This window comes from Oncorhynchus keta, chromosome 11, assembly GCF_023373465.1.
Source record: "Oncorhynchus keta strain PuntledgeMale-10-30-2019 chromosome 11, Oket_V2, whole genome shotgun sequence".
Classification (NCBI taxonomy): Eukaryota; Metazoa; Chordata; class Actinopteri; order Salmoniformes; family Salmonidae; genus Oncorhynchus; species Oncorhynchus keta.
This window is the reverse complement of record NC_068431.1, coordinates 34,248,784-34,261,274: the sequence shown is the minus strand read 5'-3', so window position 1 is coordinate 34,261,274 and position 12,491 is coordinate 34,248,784. Positions and strand designations below refer to the sequence as shown.

The following is a 12,491-nucleotide window of genomic DNA, read 5'->3' as shown; positions in this document are numbered from 1 at the left end:
AATAGTAGTGCTTCTGGCAAAATATGGTTGCTGTATTTTACTCACCATTACTTGACTCCATTTGTACTGTGCTTTATGTAACACTAAGGCCTACACTTTTTCCAGTATGACCAAAACCTATTTTTACTGATGAAAATGAGTTGGCTGTACAGTCAGAGTGGATTCTAGGCATGCTGGGACAGGATGGCCCAGTCACTAGCACACAGTCCTCTCTCCCACTAGCACATAGCCCTCTGTCTGTCTCTCTCCCACATTCGCTCACTCTCCTTCTCTCTCCCTTACTCTCTTTTTCTCTCTATGGTGGACTGCTCAATTACAGCTCATTGTTTTGGCTTTCACTCTGCCGGGGTGAAGCGTGTATTTGGGATAATATAACAACTGTGTTGTTGCTCATGGCCTTTCTGTTGCCCTCTGTTCCCCAGTTGGATTTGCAGATAAGGGAGGCTGAAGGAGAGGTCTGGGTGGGCTGGGGGGTGTCCCATCTGGAGACATGGGACCTGCAGCTCAGCCCCAGCTTCACACAGGTATGGCCCATAACCCACAGTCTGTGGTATAAAATATATATAAGGCAAACATTTGAAAAACTGAGATCTTCAATACTTCCTGAGGGTAAACTGCAAACCTCAACATGTTTTTTATGATCTTTCCAAAAATGATCAGTCCTGACAAGTCAAACTGTAATGGAGATGATTGCTAGTGATGTGATGGTGGAGTGTTGATCCATTTGTCTGTCAGGACAATGCCACAGGCCCAAGTGTGGCTGCAGTAAAGGACGTGCTGAGACAGCTGCTGTGTGCGGCGCATCCCTCCGTGATGCTGAGTTGCAGGCCTGCTCAGGCCACAGAGGTCAAGGTGAGAGGAAGACATTACAGTTTGACACTGGAACAGGACTCCCGTGGGTCAGGACAGGATCGACAGACCAAAGGAACAGGCAGTACAGGAATAGTTATAAACTGTTTTTTTTTTTTTTTAGGGGGTAGAAATATGCAATGTGTGAAAATGGAAAAGAAAAAAACTATTATAGTTTACTTAATAAAAATGAAATGTAAAATCTATGGTCATTTTCCCCTTCCATCAACCCATTCCAGTTGTAGCCAGCAATGTCGGAGTGGCATTATATATAATATGAAAAAATAATATAATACAGTATATACATATGAAATGAGTAAACATTATTAAAGTAACTAATGTTCCATGTCTATGTACAGTTGAAGTCGGAAGTTTACACACCGTAGCCAAATACATTTACACACAGTTTTTCACAATTCCTGACATTTAGTTCTAGTAAAAATTCTCTGTCTTGGGTCAGTCAGGATCACCACTTTCTTTTAAGAATGTGAAATGTCAGAATAATAGTAGAGTGATTTATTTCAGCTTTTATTTCTTTCATCACATTCCCAATGGGTCAGAAGTTTACATACACTCAATTAGTATATGGAAGCATGGCCTTTAAATGGTTTAACTTGGGTCAAACGTTTCAGGTAGCCTTCCACAAGCTTCCCACAATAAGTTGGGTGAATTTTGGCCCATTCCTTCTGACAGAGCTTGTGTTTCGGAGTCAGGTTTGTATGCCTCCTTGCTCGCAAACCACACATTTTCTATGGGATTGAGGTCAGGGCTTTGTGATTGCCACTCCAATACCTTGACTTTGTTGTTCTTACGCCATTTTGCCACATCATTGGAAGTATGCTTGGGGTCATTGTCCATTTGGAAGACCCATTTTTTTAATTTCACCTTTATTTAACCAGGTAGGCCAGTTGAGAACAAGTTCGGGAGGGAGGGATTTTTATCGGGAGGGGGCAGGAAAGTTCCGGGTTTATAGAACTTTTGCAGAATCAGGACAGTACGGGAACATTTTGACAAGACTGGACATGAATACATTTTCCCTCCTGTGTCATCCTGTCGAAGACCTACAACAACAAATGCACCCTGTCAGCACATTGTGCTCCTGTCACCTGTTGGCCATTTCTATACCTCTCTATTGATAGATTGCCTGATATGCAGAAGTGCTGTATATCAACATAGTTAGGTTGCTTAGTCTCCACACCATGCGTTCCTTAGTCAGGTGTATTAATGCTGGGCTGGAACAAAAGCATGCACACCCTGTAGCTCTACACTTCTCTCCAATATATATGGTATTGCCTAATATCGGCATGTTCTCTGTCCGCTTCTCTAGGGGGCCTGTAAGCAGGTGACATCACCGCCCAAGCCCCCCCGCGCTCACGACTGGAAGCTGCTGGTGAAGAATATCCGGGTGACATGTAAGGAGCAGGAGGACGGTGCTGCAGGTGAGGGACACAACTGGATCATAACCTGGTTCAACCATGAAAACATGGGCAAAACAATGAAGTGTTGCTACAGCGCAACATGTGCCTCATGTTGAGGTGGCTGCCAGCAGAGATAACAGTAGCATGGACCTCAAGGAGCCTCTGAGACTTGTTATTTTCTGACATCAGTTGAACCCATTGAAGCCTACTCAATGTGGTTCCAAACTCGCCTACAGTAGCAGGGCTGTCAGAGCTGCAGATCATCATCCACAGCAGGGAGAGAGAAGAGCGTCTCTCCCTGTATACATTACTGTTGATAATTAGATGTGTAGTGTTCAGCACTTCTCTCCCCGGTTGCTTCTTTTTCATTAAAGCTAAGAGGACAACTATGCTGATAGGGTTTATTGTTGAAATGTGCAGTGTGGCATAAAGCCAAGGAGGCAGCAGCTATGCAATAGCCAGGGCAACTTGTGTCTCCACCAGTTGATACATTATTCATTCAGTTACAAGCCTGATAGCCAGACTGACTTTATCTCAGCCATTGACATGTACACTGATATTTCTAATATTAAGTTTCACCCTGCTTTTTCATTAGAACAGCCTCAATTCGTCCGTGCATGGACTCTACAAGGTGTCAAAAGCGTTCCACATGGATGATGTTGATTTGAATTCTTCCCACAGTTGTGTCAAGTTGGCTGGATAAACCCAGCAGCGTTGCCGTTCTTGACGCATTCAAACCTGCCTGGTACCTACTACCATACCCTGTTCAAAGGCACTTAAATATTTTGTCATGCCCATTCACCCTCTGAATGGCACATGTACGCAATCCATGTTTCAATTGTTTCCAGGTTTAAAAATCCCTCTAACTTGTCTCCTCTTTAATTGATTGATTTGAAGTGGATTTTTAAGTGACATCAATAAGGTATCTTAGCTTTCACCTGGATTCACCTGGCCAGTCTATCATGGAAAGAGCAAGTGTTCCTAATGTTTTGTACACTCAATGTAAATGTACTGTCACTACAAGTAACTATCTTGCTATTAACCCTTCTGCAATTTCTGGCAGCCCTGAGAAAATCTAATTTACATCACAATAAAAAAACATCAGTCCATCTGTTTCAGCCAGAGAGATCTGTTTTTTGGTGCTTCTCAATCTACCTCACCCACCAATATCTCCCTTCCGCATCTGCGGTGAAAGGTGGCAGAGCTAAATCTGTTTTTCAGACCATGAGACATCCCGAAAATCGGTCTTCTCACGAAAACATCTGTAGTGTCCATACGGTTTGGCCTACAAACCATTATGACCCTATGGAAATTTTCACGACTGGGAACAAGACCAGTTTTTAAAAAATTCATGGAAGTGTATATGTATGGATATAGTTTAGTGCCTAACATATGGGGTTGAATACATGTCCCAAAATATATACAGTACCAGTCAAAAGTTTGGACACACCTACTCATTCAAGGTTTTTTCTTTATTTGTACAATTTTCTAAATTGTAGAATCATAGTGAAGACCTCAACACTATGGAATAATGTTGTAACCAAAAAAGTGTTAAACAAATAAAAATATATTTTACATGACAGATTCTTCAAAGTAGCCACCCTTTGTCTTGATGACAGCTTTGCACAGTCTTGGCATTCTCTCAACGCGAACAAGGCAGTTCACCCACTGTTCCTAGGCCGTCATTGAAAATAAGAATTTGTTCTTAACTGACTTGCCTAGTTAATTAAAGGTAAAATAAACAATTTTATTTAGTTTTCCAACAATTACTTGAACGTCAACTTAATCTAATGTTCAAACATTATAATGCTCATGACTTGGGTTGTCAGTGTACTGTACCAATCAACCCCAATGTTTGATTTGTATGGGGCTGTGCATTTCTGTTGAACTCCTCTTCTGTTGTTTGCACTTCGCAGGCAGTATGAATCCCCTGTGTGTGCTGCAGCTAGACGACCCTCCACAGAAACTCTCCACTTCAGTCCTACAAAACACAGCCAGCCCAGCCTGGGACCAGCCCTTCATCTTGTGAGTCCAGACTCGAGATCCACTGCTACTGCTGCTGCCAGAGAGTCTTTACAGAGCCCTTTTTATATGGAAATAAAAAATGAAGCTAGTAGACATTATAGTGTCATGTGAGCTCAATCTCTTAGTAAACACTTGCCACTCAGTCGCATAATATCCAACCCACAGTCCCTCTCCCTCCCTCAGTCTTCCTGTTGCTCGTCCTCAGTTTTGTAAATGTTCCTCTTTTTCTCACCAAGTGAGCTGAATGGACGATCAAAAGAGCTCAATATTCAGCTGCTGGATGATGGGAAACCTCAGGAGAGTAAGTATATATTTGTTTTGTATCTCTAAATTTAGTCACAGGGGCAGGATACTAATAGTATATCTGATGCACACCCACAATATTTGAATTTAAGAACAATTGAAGCTTTTTATCAACATAAAAATATGTCTGAGCCTTAAAATGTTGTTATTTTACTCATACACTGACTTAATTGTTGTTTGTGAGAAATTATACAGTTGAAGTCGGAAGTTTACATACATTTAAACTCAGTTTTTCACAATTACTGACATTTAATCCTAGTAAAAATTCCCTGTCTTAGGTCAGTTAGATCACCACTTTATTTTAAGAATGTGAAATGTCAGAATAATAGTAGAGATAATTATTTATTTCAGCTTTTATTTCTTTCATCACATTCCCACTGGGTCAGAAGTTTGCATATGCTCAATTAGTATTTGGTAGCATTTTCAGTTCCTTCCACAAATTTTCTATAGAATTGAGGTCAGGGCTTTGTGATGGCCACTCCAATACCTTGACTTTGTTGTACTTAAGCTATTTTGCCACAACTTTGGAAGTATGCTATCTATTTTGTGAAGTGCACAAGTCCCTCCTGCAGCAAAGCACCCCCACAACATGATGCTGCCACCCCCATGCTTCACGATTGGGATGGTGTCCTCAGTGGTAGGGAGGCGAGCAGGCCAGAGGTGGATGAACGCAGTGCCCTTGTTTGGGTGTAGGGCCTGATCAGAGCCTGGAGGTACTGAGGTGCCGTTCCCCTCACAGCTCCGTAGGCAAGCACCATGGTCTTGTAGCGGATGCGAGCTTCAACTGGAAGCCAGTGGAGAGAGCGGAGGAGCGGGGTGACGTGAGAGAACTTGGGAAGGTTGAACACCAGACGGGCTGCGGCGTTCTGGATGAGTTGTAGGGGTTTAATGGCACAGGCAGGGAGCCCAGCCAACAGCGAGTTGCAGTAATCCAGACGGGAGATGACAAGTGCCTGGATTAGGACCTGCGCCGCTTCCTGTGTGAGGCAGGGTCGTACTCTGCGGATGTTGTAGAGCATGAACCTACAGGAACGGGCCACCGCCTTGATGTTAGTTGAGAACGACAGGGTGTTGTCCAGGATCACGCCAAGGTTCTTAGCGCTCTGGGAGGAGGACACAATGGAGTTGTCAACCGTGATGGCGAGATCATGGAATGGGCAGTCCTTCCCCGGGAGGAAGAGCAGCTCCGTCTTGCCGAGGTTCAGCTTGAGGTGGTGATCCGTCATCCACACTGATATGTCTGCCAGACATGCAGAGATGCGATTCGCCACCTGGTCATCAGAAGGGGGAAAGGAGAAGATTAATTGTGTGTCGTCTGCATAGCAATGATAGGAGAGGCCATGTGAGGTTATGACAGAGCCAAGTGACTTGGTGTATAGCGAGAATAGGAGAGGGCCTAGAACAGAGCCCTGGGGGACACCAGTGGTGAGAGCGCGTGGTGAGGAGACAGATTCTCGCCACGCCACCTGGTAGGAGCGACCTGTCAGGTAGGACGCAATCCAAGCGTGGGCCGCGCCGGAGATGCCCAACTCGGAGAGGGTGGAGAGGAGGATCTGATGGTTCACAGTATCGAAGGCAGCCGATAGGTCTAGAAGGATGAGAGCAGAGGAGAGAGAGTTAGCTTTAGCAGTGCGGAGCGCCTCCGTGATACAGAAAAGAGCAGTCTCAGTTGAATGACTAGTCTTGAAACCTGACTGATTTGGATCAAGAAGGTCATTCTGAGAGAGGTAGCGGGAGAGCTGGCCAAGGACGGCACGTTCAAGAGTTTTGGAGAGAAAAGAAAGAAGGGATACTGGTCTGTAGTTGTTGACATCGGAGGGAACGAGTGTAGGTTTTTTCAGAAGGGGTGCAACTCTCGCTCTCTTGAAGACGGAAGGGACGTAGCCAGCAGTCAGGGATGAGTTGATGAGCGAGGTGAGGTAAGGGAGAAGGTCTCCGGAAATGGTCTGGAGAAGAGAGGAGGGGATAGGGTCAAGCGGGCAGGTTGTTGGGCGGCCGGCCGTCACAAGACGCGAGATTTCATCTGGAGAGAGAGGGGAGAAAGAGGTCAGAGCATAGGGTAGGGCAGTGTGAGCAGAACCAGCGGTGTCGTTTGACTTAGCAAACGAGGATCGGATGTCGTCGACCTTCTTTTCAAAATGGTTGACGAAGTGCTTGCCTACGGAGCTGTGAGGGGAACGGCACCTCAGTACCTCCAGGCTCTGATCAGGCCCTACACCCAAACAAGGGCACTGCGTTCATCCACCTCTGGCCTGCTCGCCTCCCTACCACTGAGGAAGTACAGTTCCCGCTCAGCCCAGTCAAAACTGTTCGCTGCTCTGGCCCCCCAATGGTGGAACAAACTCCCTCACGACGCCAGGACAGAGTAGTCAATCACCACCTTCCGGAGACACCTGAAACCCCACCTCTTTAAGGAATACCTAGGATAGGATAAGTAATCCTTCTCACCCCCCTAAAATATTTAGATGCACTATTGTAAAGTGGCTGTTCCACTGGATATCATAAGGTGAATGCACCAATTTGTAAGTCGCTCTGGATAAGAGCGTCTGCTAAATGACTTAAATGTAAATGTAAGTCATCTGCAGAGAGGGAGGGGGGGGGAGGATTCAGGAGGGAGGAGAAGGTGGCAAAGAGCTTCCTAGGGTTAGAGGCAGATGCTTGGAATTTAGAGTGGTAGAAAGTGGCTTTATCAGCAGAGACAGAGGAGGAAAATGTAGAGAGGAGGGAGCGAAAGGATGCCAGGTCCGCAGGGAGGCGAGTTTTCCTCCATTTCCGCTCGGCTGCCCGGAGCCCTGTTCTGTGAGCTCGCAATGAGTCGTCGAGCCACGGAGCGGGAGGGGAGGACCGAGCCGGCCTGGAGGATAGGGGACATAGAGAGTCAAAGGATGCAGAAAGGGAGGAGAGGAGGGTTGAGGAGGCAGAATCAGGAGATAGGTTGGAGAAGGTTTGAGCAGAGGGAAGAGATGATAGGATGGAAGAGGAGAGGGTAGCGGGGGAGAGAGAGCGAAGGTTGGGACGGCGCGATACCATCCGAGTAGGGGCAGTGTGGGAAGTGTTGGATGAGAGCGAGAGGGAAAAGGATACAAGGTAGTGGTCGGAGACTTGGAGGGGAGTTGCAATGAGGTTAGTGGAAGAACAGCATCTAGTAAAGATGAGGTCGAGCGTATTGCCTGCCTTGTGAGTAGGGGGAAGGTGAGAGGGTGAGGTCAAAAGAGGAGAGGAGTGGAAAGAAGGAGGCAGAGAGGAATGAGTCAAAGGTAGACGTGGGGAGGTTAAAGTCGCCCAGAACTGTGAGAGGTGAGCCGTCCTCAGGAAAGGAGCTTATCAAGGCATCAAGCTCATTGATGAACTCTCCGAGGGGACCTGGAGGGCGATAAATGATAAGGATGTTAAGCTTGAAAGGGCTGGTAACTGACAGCATGGAATTCAAAGGAGGCGATAGACAGATGGGTAAGGGAGAAAGAGAGAATGACCACTTGGGAGAGATGAGGATCCCGGTGCCACCACCCTGCTGACCAGAAGCTCTCGGGGTGTGCGAGAACACGTGGGCGGACGAAGAGAGAGCAGTAGGAGTAGCAGTGTTATCTGTGGTGATCCATGTTTCCGTCAGTGCCAAGAAGTCGAGGGACTGGAGGGAGGCATAGGCTGAGATGAACTCTGCCTTGTTGGCCGCAGATCGGCAGTTCCAGAGGCTACCGGAGACCTGGAACTCCACGTGGGTCGTGCGCGCTGGGACCACCAGATTAGGTGGCCGCGGCCACGCGGTGTGGAGCGTTTGTATGGTCTGTGCAGAGAGGAGAGAACAGGGATAGACAGACACATAGTTGACAGGCTACAGAAGAGGCTACGCTAATGCAAGGAGATTGGAATGACAAGTGGACTACACGTCTCGAATGTTCAGAAAGTTAAGCTTACGTAGCAAGAATCTTATTGACTAAAATGATTAAAATGATACAGTACTGCTGAAGTAGGCTAGCTGGCAGTGGCTGCGTTGTTGACTTTGTAGACTAGCTGGCAGTGGCTGCGTTGTTGACACTACACTAATCAAGTCGTTCCGTTGAGTGTAATAGTTTCTACAGTGCTGCTATTCGGGGGCTAGCTGGCTAGCAATTTTCTGAGGTCTTGGCTGATTTCTTTTGATTTTCCTATGATGTCAAGCAAAGAGGCACTGAGTTTGAAGGTAGACCTTGAAATACATCCACAGGTACACCTCCAATTGACTCAAATGATGTCAATCAGAAGCTTCTAAAGCCATGACATAATTTTCTGGAATTTTCCAAGCTGTTTAAAGGCACAGTCAACTTAGTGTATGTAAACTTCTGACCCACTGGAATTGTGATACAGTGAATTGTAAGTGAAATGTCTGTAAACAATTGTTGGAAACATTACTTGTGTCTTGTGCACAAAGTAGATGTCCTAAACGACTTGACAAAACATTAGTTTGTTAACAAGAAATTTGGAGTGGTTGAAAAACAAGTTTTAATGACTCCAACCTAAGTGTATGTAAACTTCCGACTTCAACTGTGTGTATGAAGTCTTGTTATAGCAAACTGATTGGGATGTGTTGTCTTCCTGACAGACTCCTTAATGGGTCAAGTGTCTGTGCCTTTTCATCTGGTGAAGAAGCAACCCAAAGGACAGCAAACATTTCCCCTCATATCCAAAGACCAAGTGACTGGGTCACTTACTGCTGAGGCAAGATAACTACCTTTTTTAAGGCCTAGTGTGTTTTTTATATATATATTCACACTGCGGTAGGAATAATATTGTGACAATTATGATAATGCCCTTTTACTGTAAGAGCTGTGAAAAAGACCACCTGAAATGTCAGCCTGTTTTGGTAGGATGGAGTTTTGACCTGCCTGGTGACATCACCAGGTGGTAAGTTGGTTAACAGACCAATAAGAAAGCGTTCCAAACCTCTCTGCCAGTAACAGCTAGTTTTCCGCTCCTCACTCCCAGACCGTTTTAGCAAAATTCTTGCTAGTCAAATTGTTCTTAGCTAAAAAGCTATTTTTGTTTGTGTTTGGCCATTTTATTGAAAAGATTCATAGTAAGTTACTTAATTGTTACCCAGAAATGATTTGATATAGAAATATCAATATCTGCTTTGGACATTTTAACTTCTTAATTCATATCCAATACCTTACCGTTTTACACAATGAATCATGTCATTCCATCCTTTCTCTCGTCCCCAAGTTTACCTACTTGGAACCTAGCGAGGTGCGGTCGTGGCAGCCCCCTACTCCAGCCCTCACTAAGAGAGTGGAAATGGACCGCACGGTCATGCCCTGCGGTACTGTGGTCACCACAATCACTGCAGTAAAGAGTAAACCAGCTCGACCACTACTGCCTGGACTGAGCAAAAATCCCACCCAGCGTACGTATTGAGTCTTTAACAATACAATTAACGTTTAAGATGGAACCCCAAAAGTATGACAGCAGGTAGCCTAGAGGTTAAGAGCTTTGGGCCAATTACTGAAAGGTCGCTGGTTCGAATCCTGGGCCAACTAGATGGAAAATCTGTTCATGTGCCCTTGAGCAAGGCACTTAACCTGAATTGCTCCTGTAAGTCGCTCTGTCTAAGAGGGTCTGCTAAATGACTAAAATGTAAATGTATGGCAATAATTTGGAGGTAATATAGTCCTCCTTGTCCACATACTATCGACAACTATTCTCTGGGGCTTTGATGTTGAGGCTTTTGGACTTTTTTTTCAACACATGACTGCCTCTTGTCTAGGCATTACTATGAGATGTTGCTTACAGGAGATGGGCTCAGCTTATTTTGACTCAGCTTATTTTAAATAAAATGTATAGAATGCAATTACCGGTATTAATGTCAATAAAATGATAAGGATCTTATCCAAGTGATCTTGTATGTTTTCAGAGACCCCCTTGAAGCCTCCCAGCGGCACCAAGTCCAAGCTGTCGTCTCGGAGGGTGTCAGAGCAGCCATCCATGCTGGGGACGATGGGGAGTAAGGCCCTGTCCTCCTCCGACACAGAGCTGCTTATGCTCAATGGGTCCGATCCCGTGGCAGAGGCCGCCATCCGCCAGCTCCACGAGTCAGCCAAGCAGAAGCTCAAGTCCCCGGTCAAGAAGAGCACCATCATCATCTCAGGAGTGGCCAAGGTACCATAATAATACGTAAGATTTGGTTCGGGATTTTCTGAAACCCAAAGACATTTGAACTCAAAGGCATACCATACGGAGCAGCTCGGCAGTACACTCCAAAGGTCAAATAGGGGATGCTTATATTTGCCCATTTTCACTGCATTAGCAAGTGGGTAACCTGCACAAGTGTGGAATGCAAATGTTTTTTGCATATCCACAAAGATTGTGGTCACAATCAGGGATCAGCCATTATTGATGGTGACCCTGGAGCAATTAGTTAAGTGCCTTGCTCAAGGGCAGAGCAACATTTTTTTTTCACGTTGGTTCGGGGTTTCAGACTAGCAACCTTTTGGTTACTGGCCCAAAGCTCTAACCGCTAGGCTACTCTCTACCTCTTAGAGGCTCTTCAGCTCTTCTTTTTGAAATGTTAAGAGTGGGTTTTCTATTCTGTACTCCATTTCCTAGACCCCTCTTTCTCAGGATGATGAGATGGCATTGATGGTGGGCTACGCTGCTGCGATGGATGCCTCCATGTCGGAGCAGGGTTCTCAGGAGATTTCTGTGGCGACTGCTTCAGTAGTAGGAGCCAGTAGCAACCTCCCGGAGGCGTGGTCAGAACCCCAGGAGGGCCCCAGTGGAGTTGTCCAGGCTCAAGCCCAGCAGGCCCCGGAGGACTGGGAGAGCCAAGCAGAAGAGGACACAGACAGAGATGCAGATAAAACCTCCATGTCCATCTGCATCTCAGAGTCAGGCTCCAAAAAGAGCAGAGGTGAGAGTTTATGGGATGGTGCCCTATGCCGGCACTGTGGCAAATCTTTAAGATCTTATTGTTGTCTATTTTTAGCCTTATTCTCTCCTAAAATATTGTACCGGGCATATCACTCAAGTCCTTATGATCCTGGTCACCACTCCAGTCTTCTCATTTTTCCTTCCTCCTATCTCCACCCTTCCCTTGTCTCTTTATTCTTTGCCATCTTAAAGAGGATACCATTGCTAACCAGAAATGTTTTCCTGAAGAGTAAGTTACCTCACAAGCAGCTGTTAGTAGCTTGGTACAGTAGTGACTAGACTAGCATGCTATCCATCTATGAAATGTGACATTCACATTTTCTTTCAGATGGTATAACATCTTTTAGGCTGCAACAGCTCCAAGCTGCATTGTAGGAGCAGTTTTAGGTGCACTTCGATCAAGGTCGGTGCTATTTTTCAAGACCAGAGTTGGGGCTAGGCAATATGGCCTAAAATACATATCTTAACGATTCACAATATATCACTTAAAAAAATAATGTTTTCTCTAAATAAGCTTTGTTGTACAATTAAAGGTCAAATACACTGCATTTTCAATGATCTAAAGAATTTCCGGTTTGTGAAATTATATCCTTTTTTTGCAATAATCACTGATTTGGCTTTCAAGTCTGTCTATTAAAATGTGTTTTTTTGTTACAAATTTAACCAGAACCGTGCATAATGCACATTCACGCTAATATTTATATTTCAAGTCTAGCCAACTTGGAACTACAGTGCATTCAGAAAGTATTCAGACCCCTTGACCTGTTCCACATTTTGTTACGTTACAGCCTTATTTAAAAATGTATTAACTTGTTATGGCTGCAATCCCGCTAACGGGATCGATATGACAACTACCAGTGAAAATAGAGGGCGCCAAATTCAAACCACAGAAATCTCATAATTACAATTCCTAAAACATACATGTCTTATATCATTTTAAAGTTAATCTTGTTGTTAATCCCACCAAAGTGTCCGATTTCAAATATGCTTTTC

General features: G+C 45.1%; 1 protein-coding gene across 1 annotated transcript in view; it reads left to right on the top strand.

Moving 5' to 3' along the window:
- The window catches only part of LOC118390094 (C2 domain-containing protein 2-like), a 28,928-nt gene that overhangs the window by 4,804 nt on the left and 11,633 nt on the right, over nucleotides 1-12,491 (top strand). Inside the window, exons 4-12 of the mRNA XM_035780315.2 lie at nucleotides 423-524; nucleotides 736-852; nucleotides 2,177-2,288; nucleotides 4,184-4,292; nucleotides 4,529-4,593; nucleotides 9,175-9,290; nucleotides 9,795-9,975; nucleotides 10,483-10,727; nucleotides 11,175-11,478. Of these exons, the coding sequence (XP_035636208.1) occupies nucleotides 423-524; nucleotides 736-852; nucleotides 2,177-2,288; nucleotides 4,184-4,292; nucleotides 4,529-4,593; nucleotides 9,175-9,290; nucleotides 9,795-9,975; nucleotides 10,483-10,727; nucleotides 11,175-11,478 (1,351 nt within the window). The remainder of the gene's footprint in view (nucleotides 1-422; nucleotides 525-735; nucleotides 853-2,176; nucleotides 2,289-4,183; nucleotides 4,293-4,528; nucleotides 4,594-9,174; nucleotides 9,291-9,794; nucleotides 9,976-10,482; nucleotides 10,728-11,174; nucleotides 11,479-12,491) is intronic.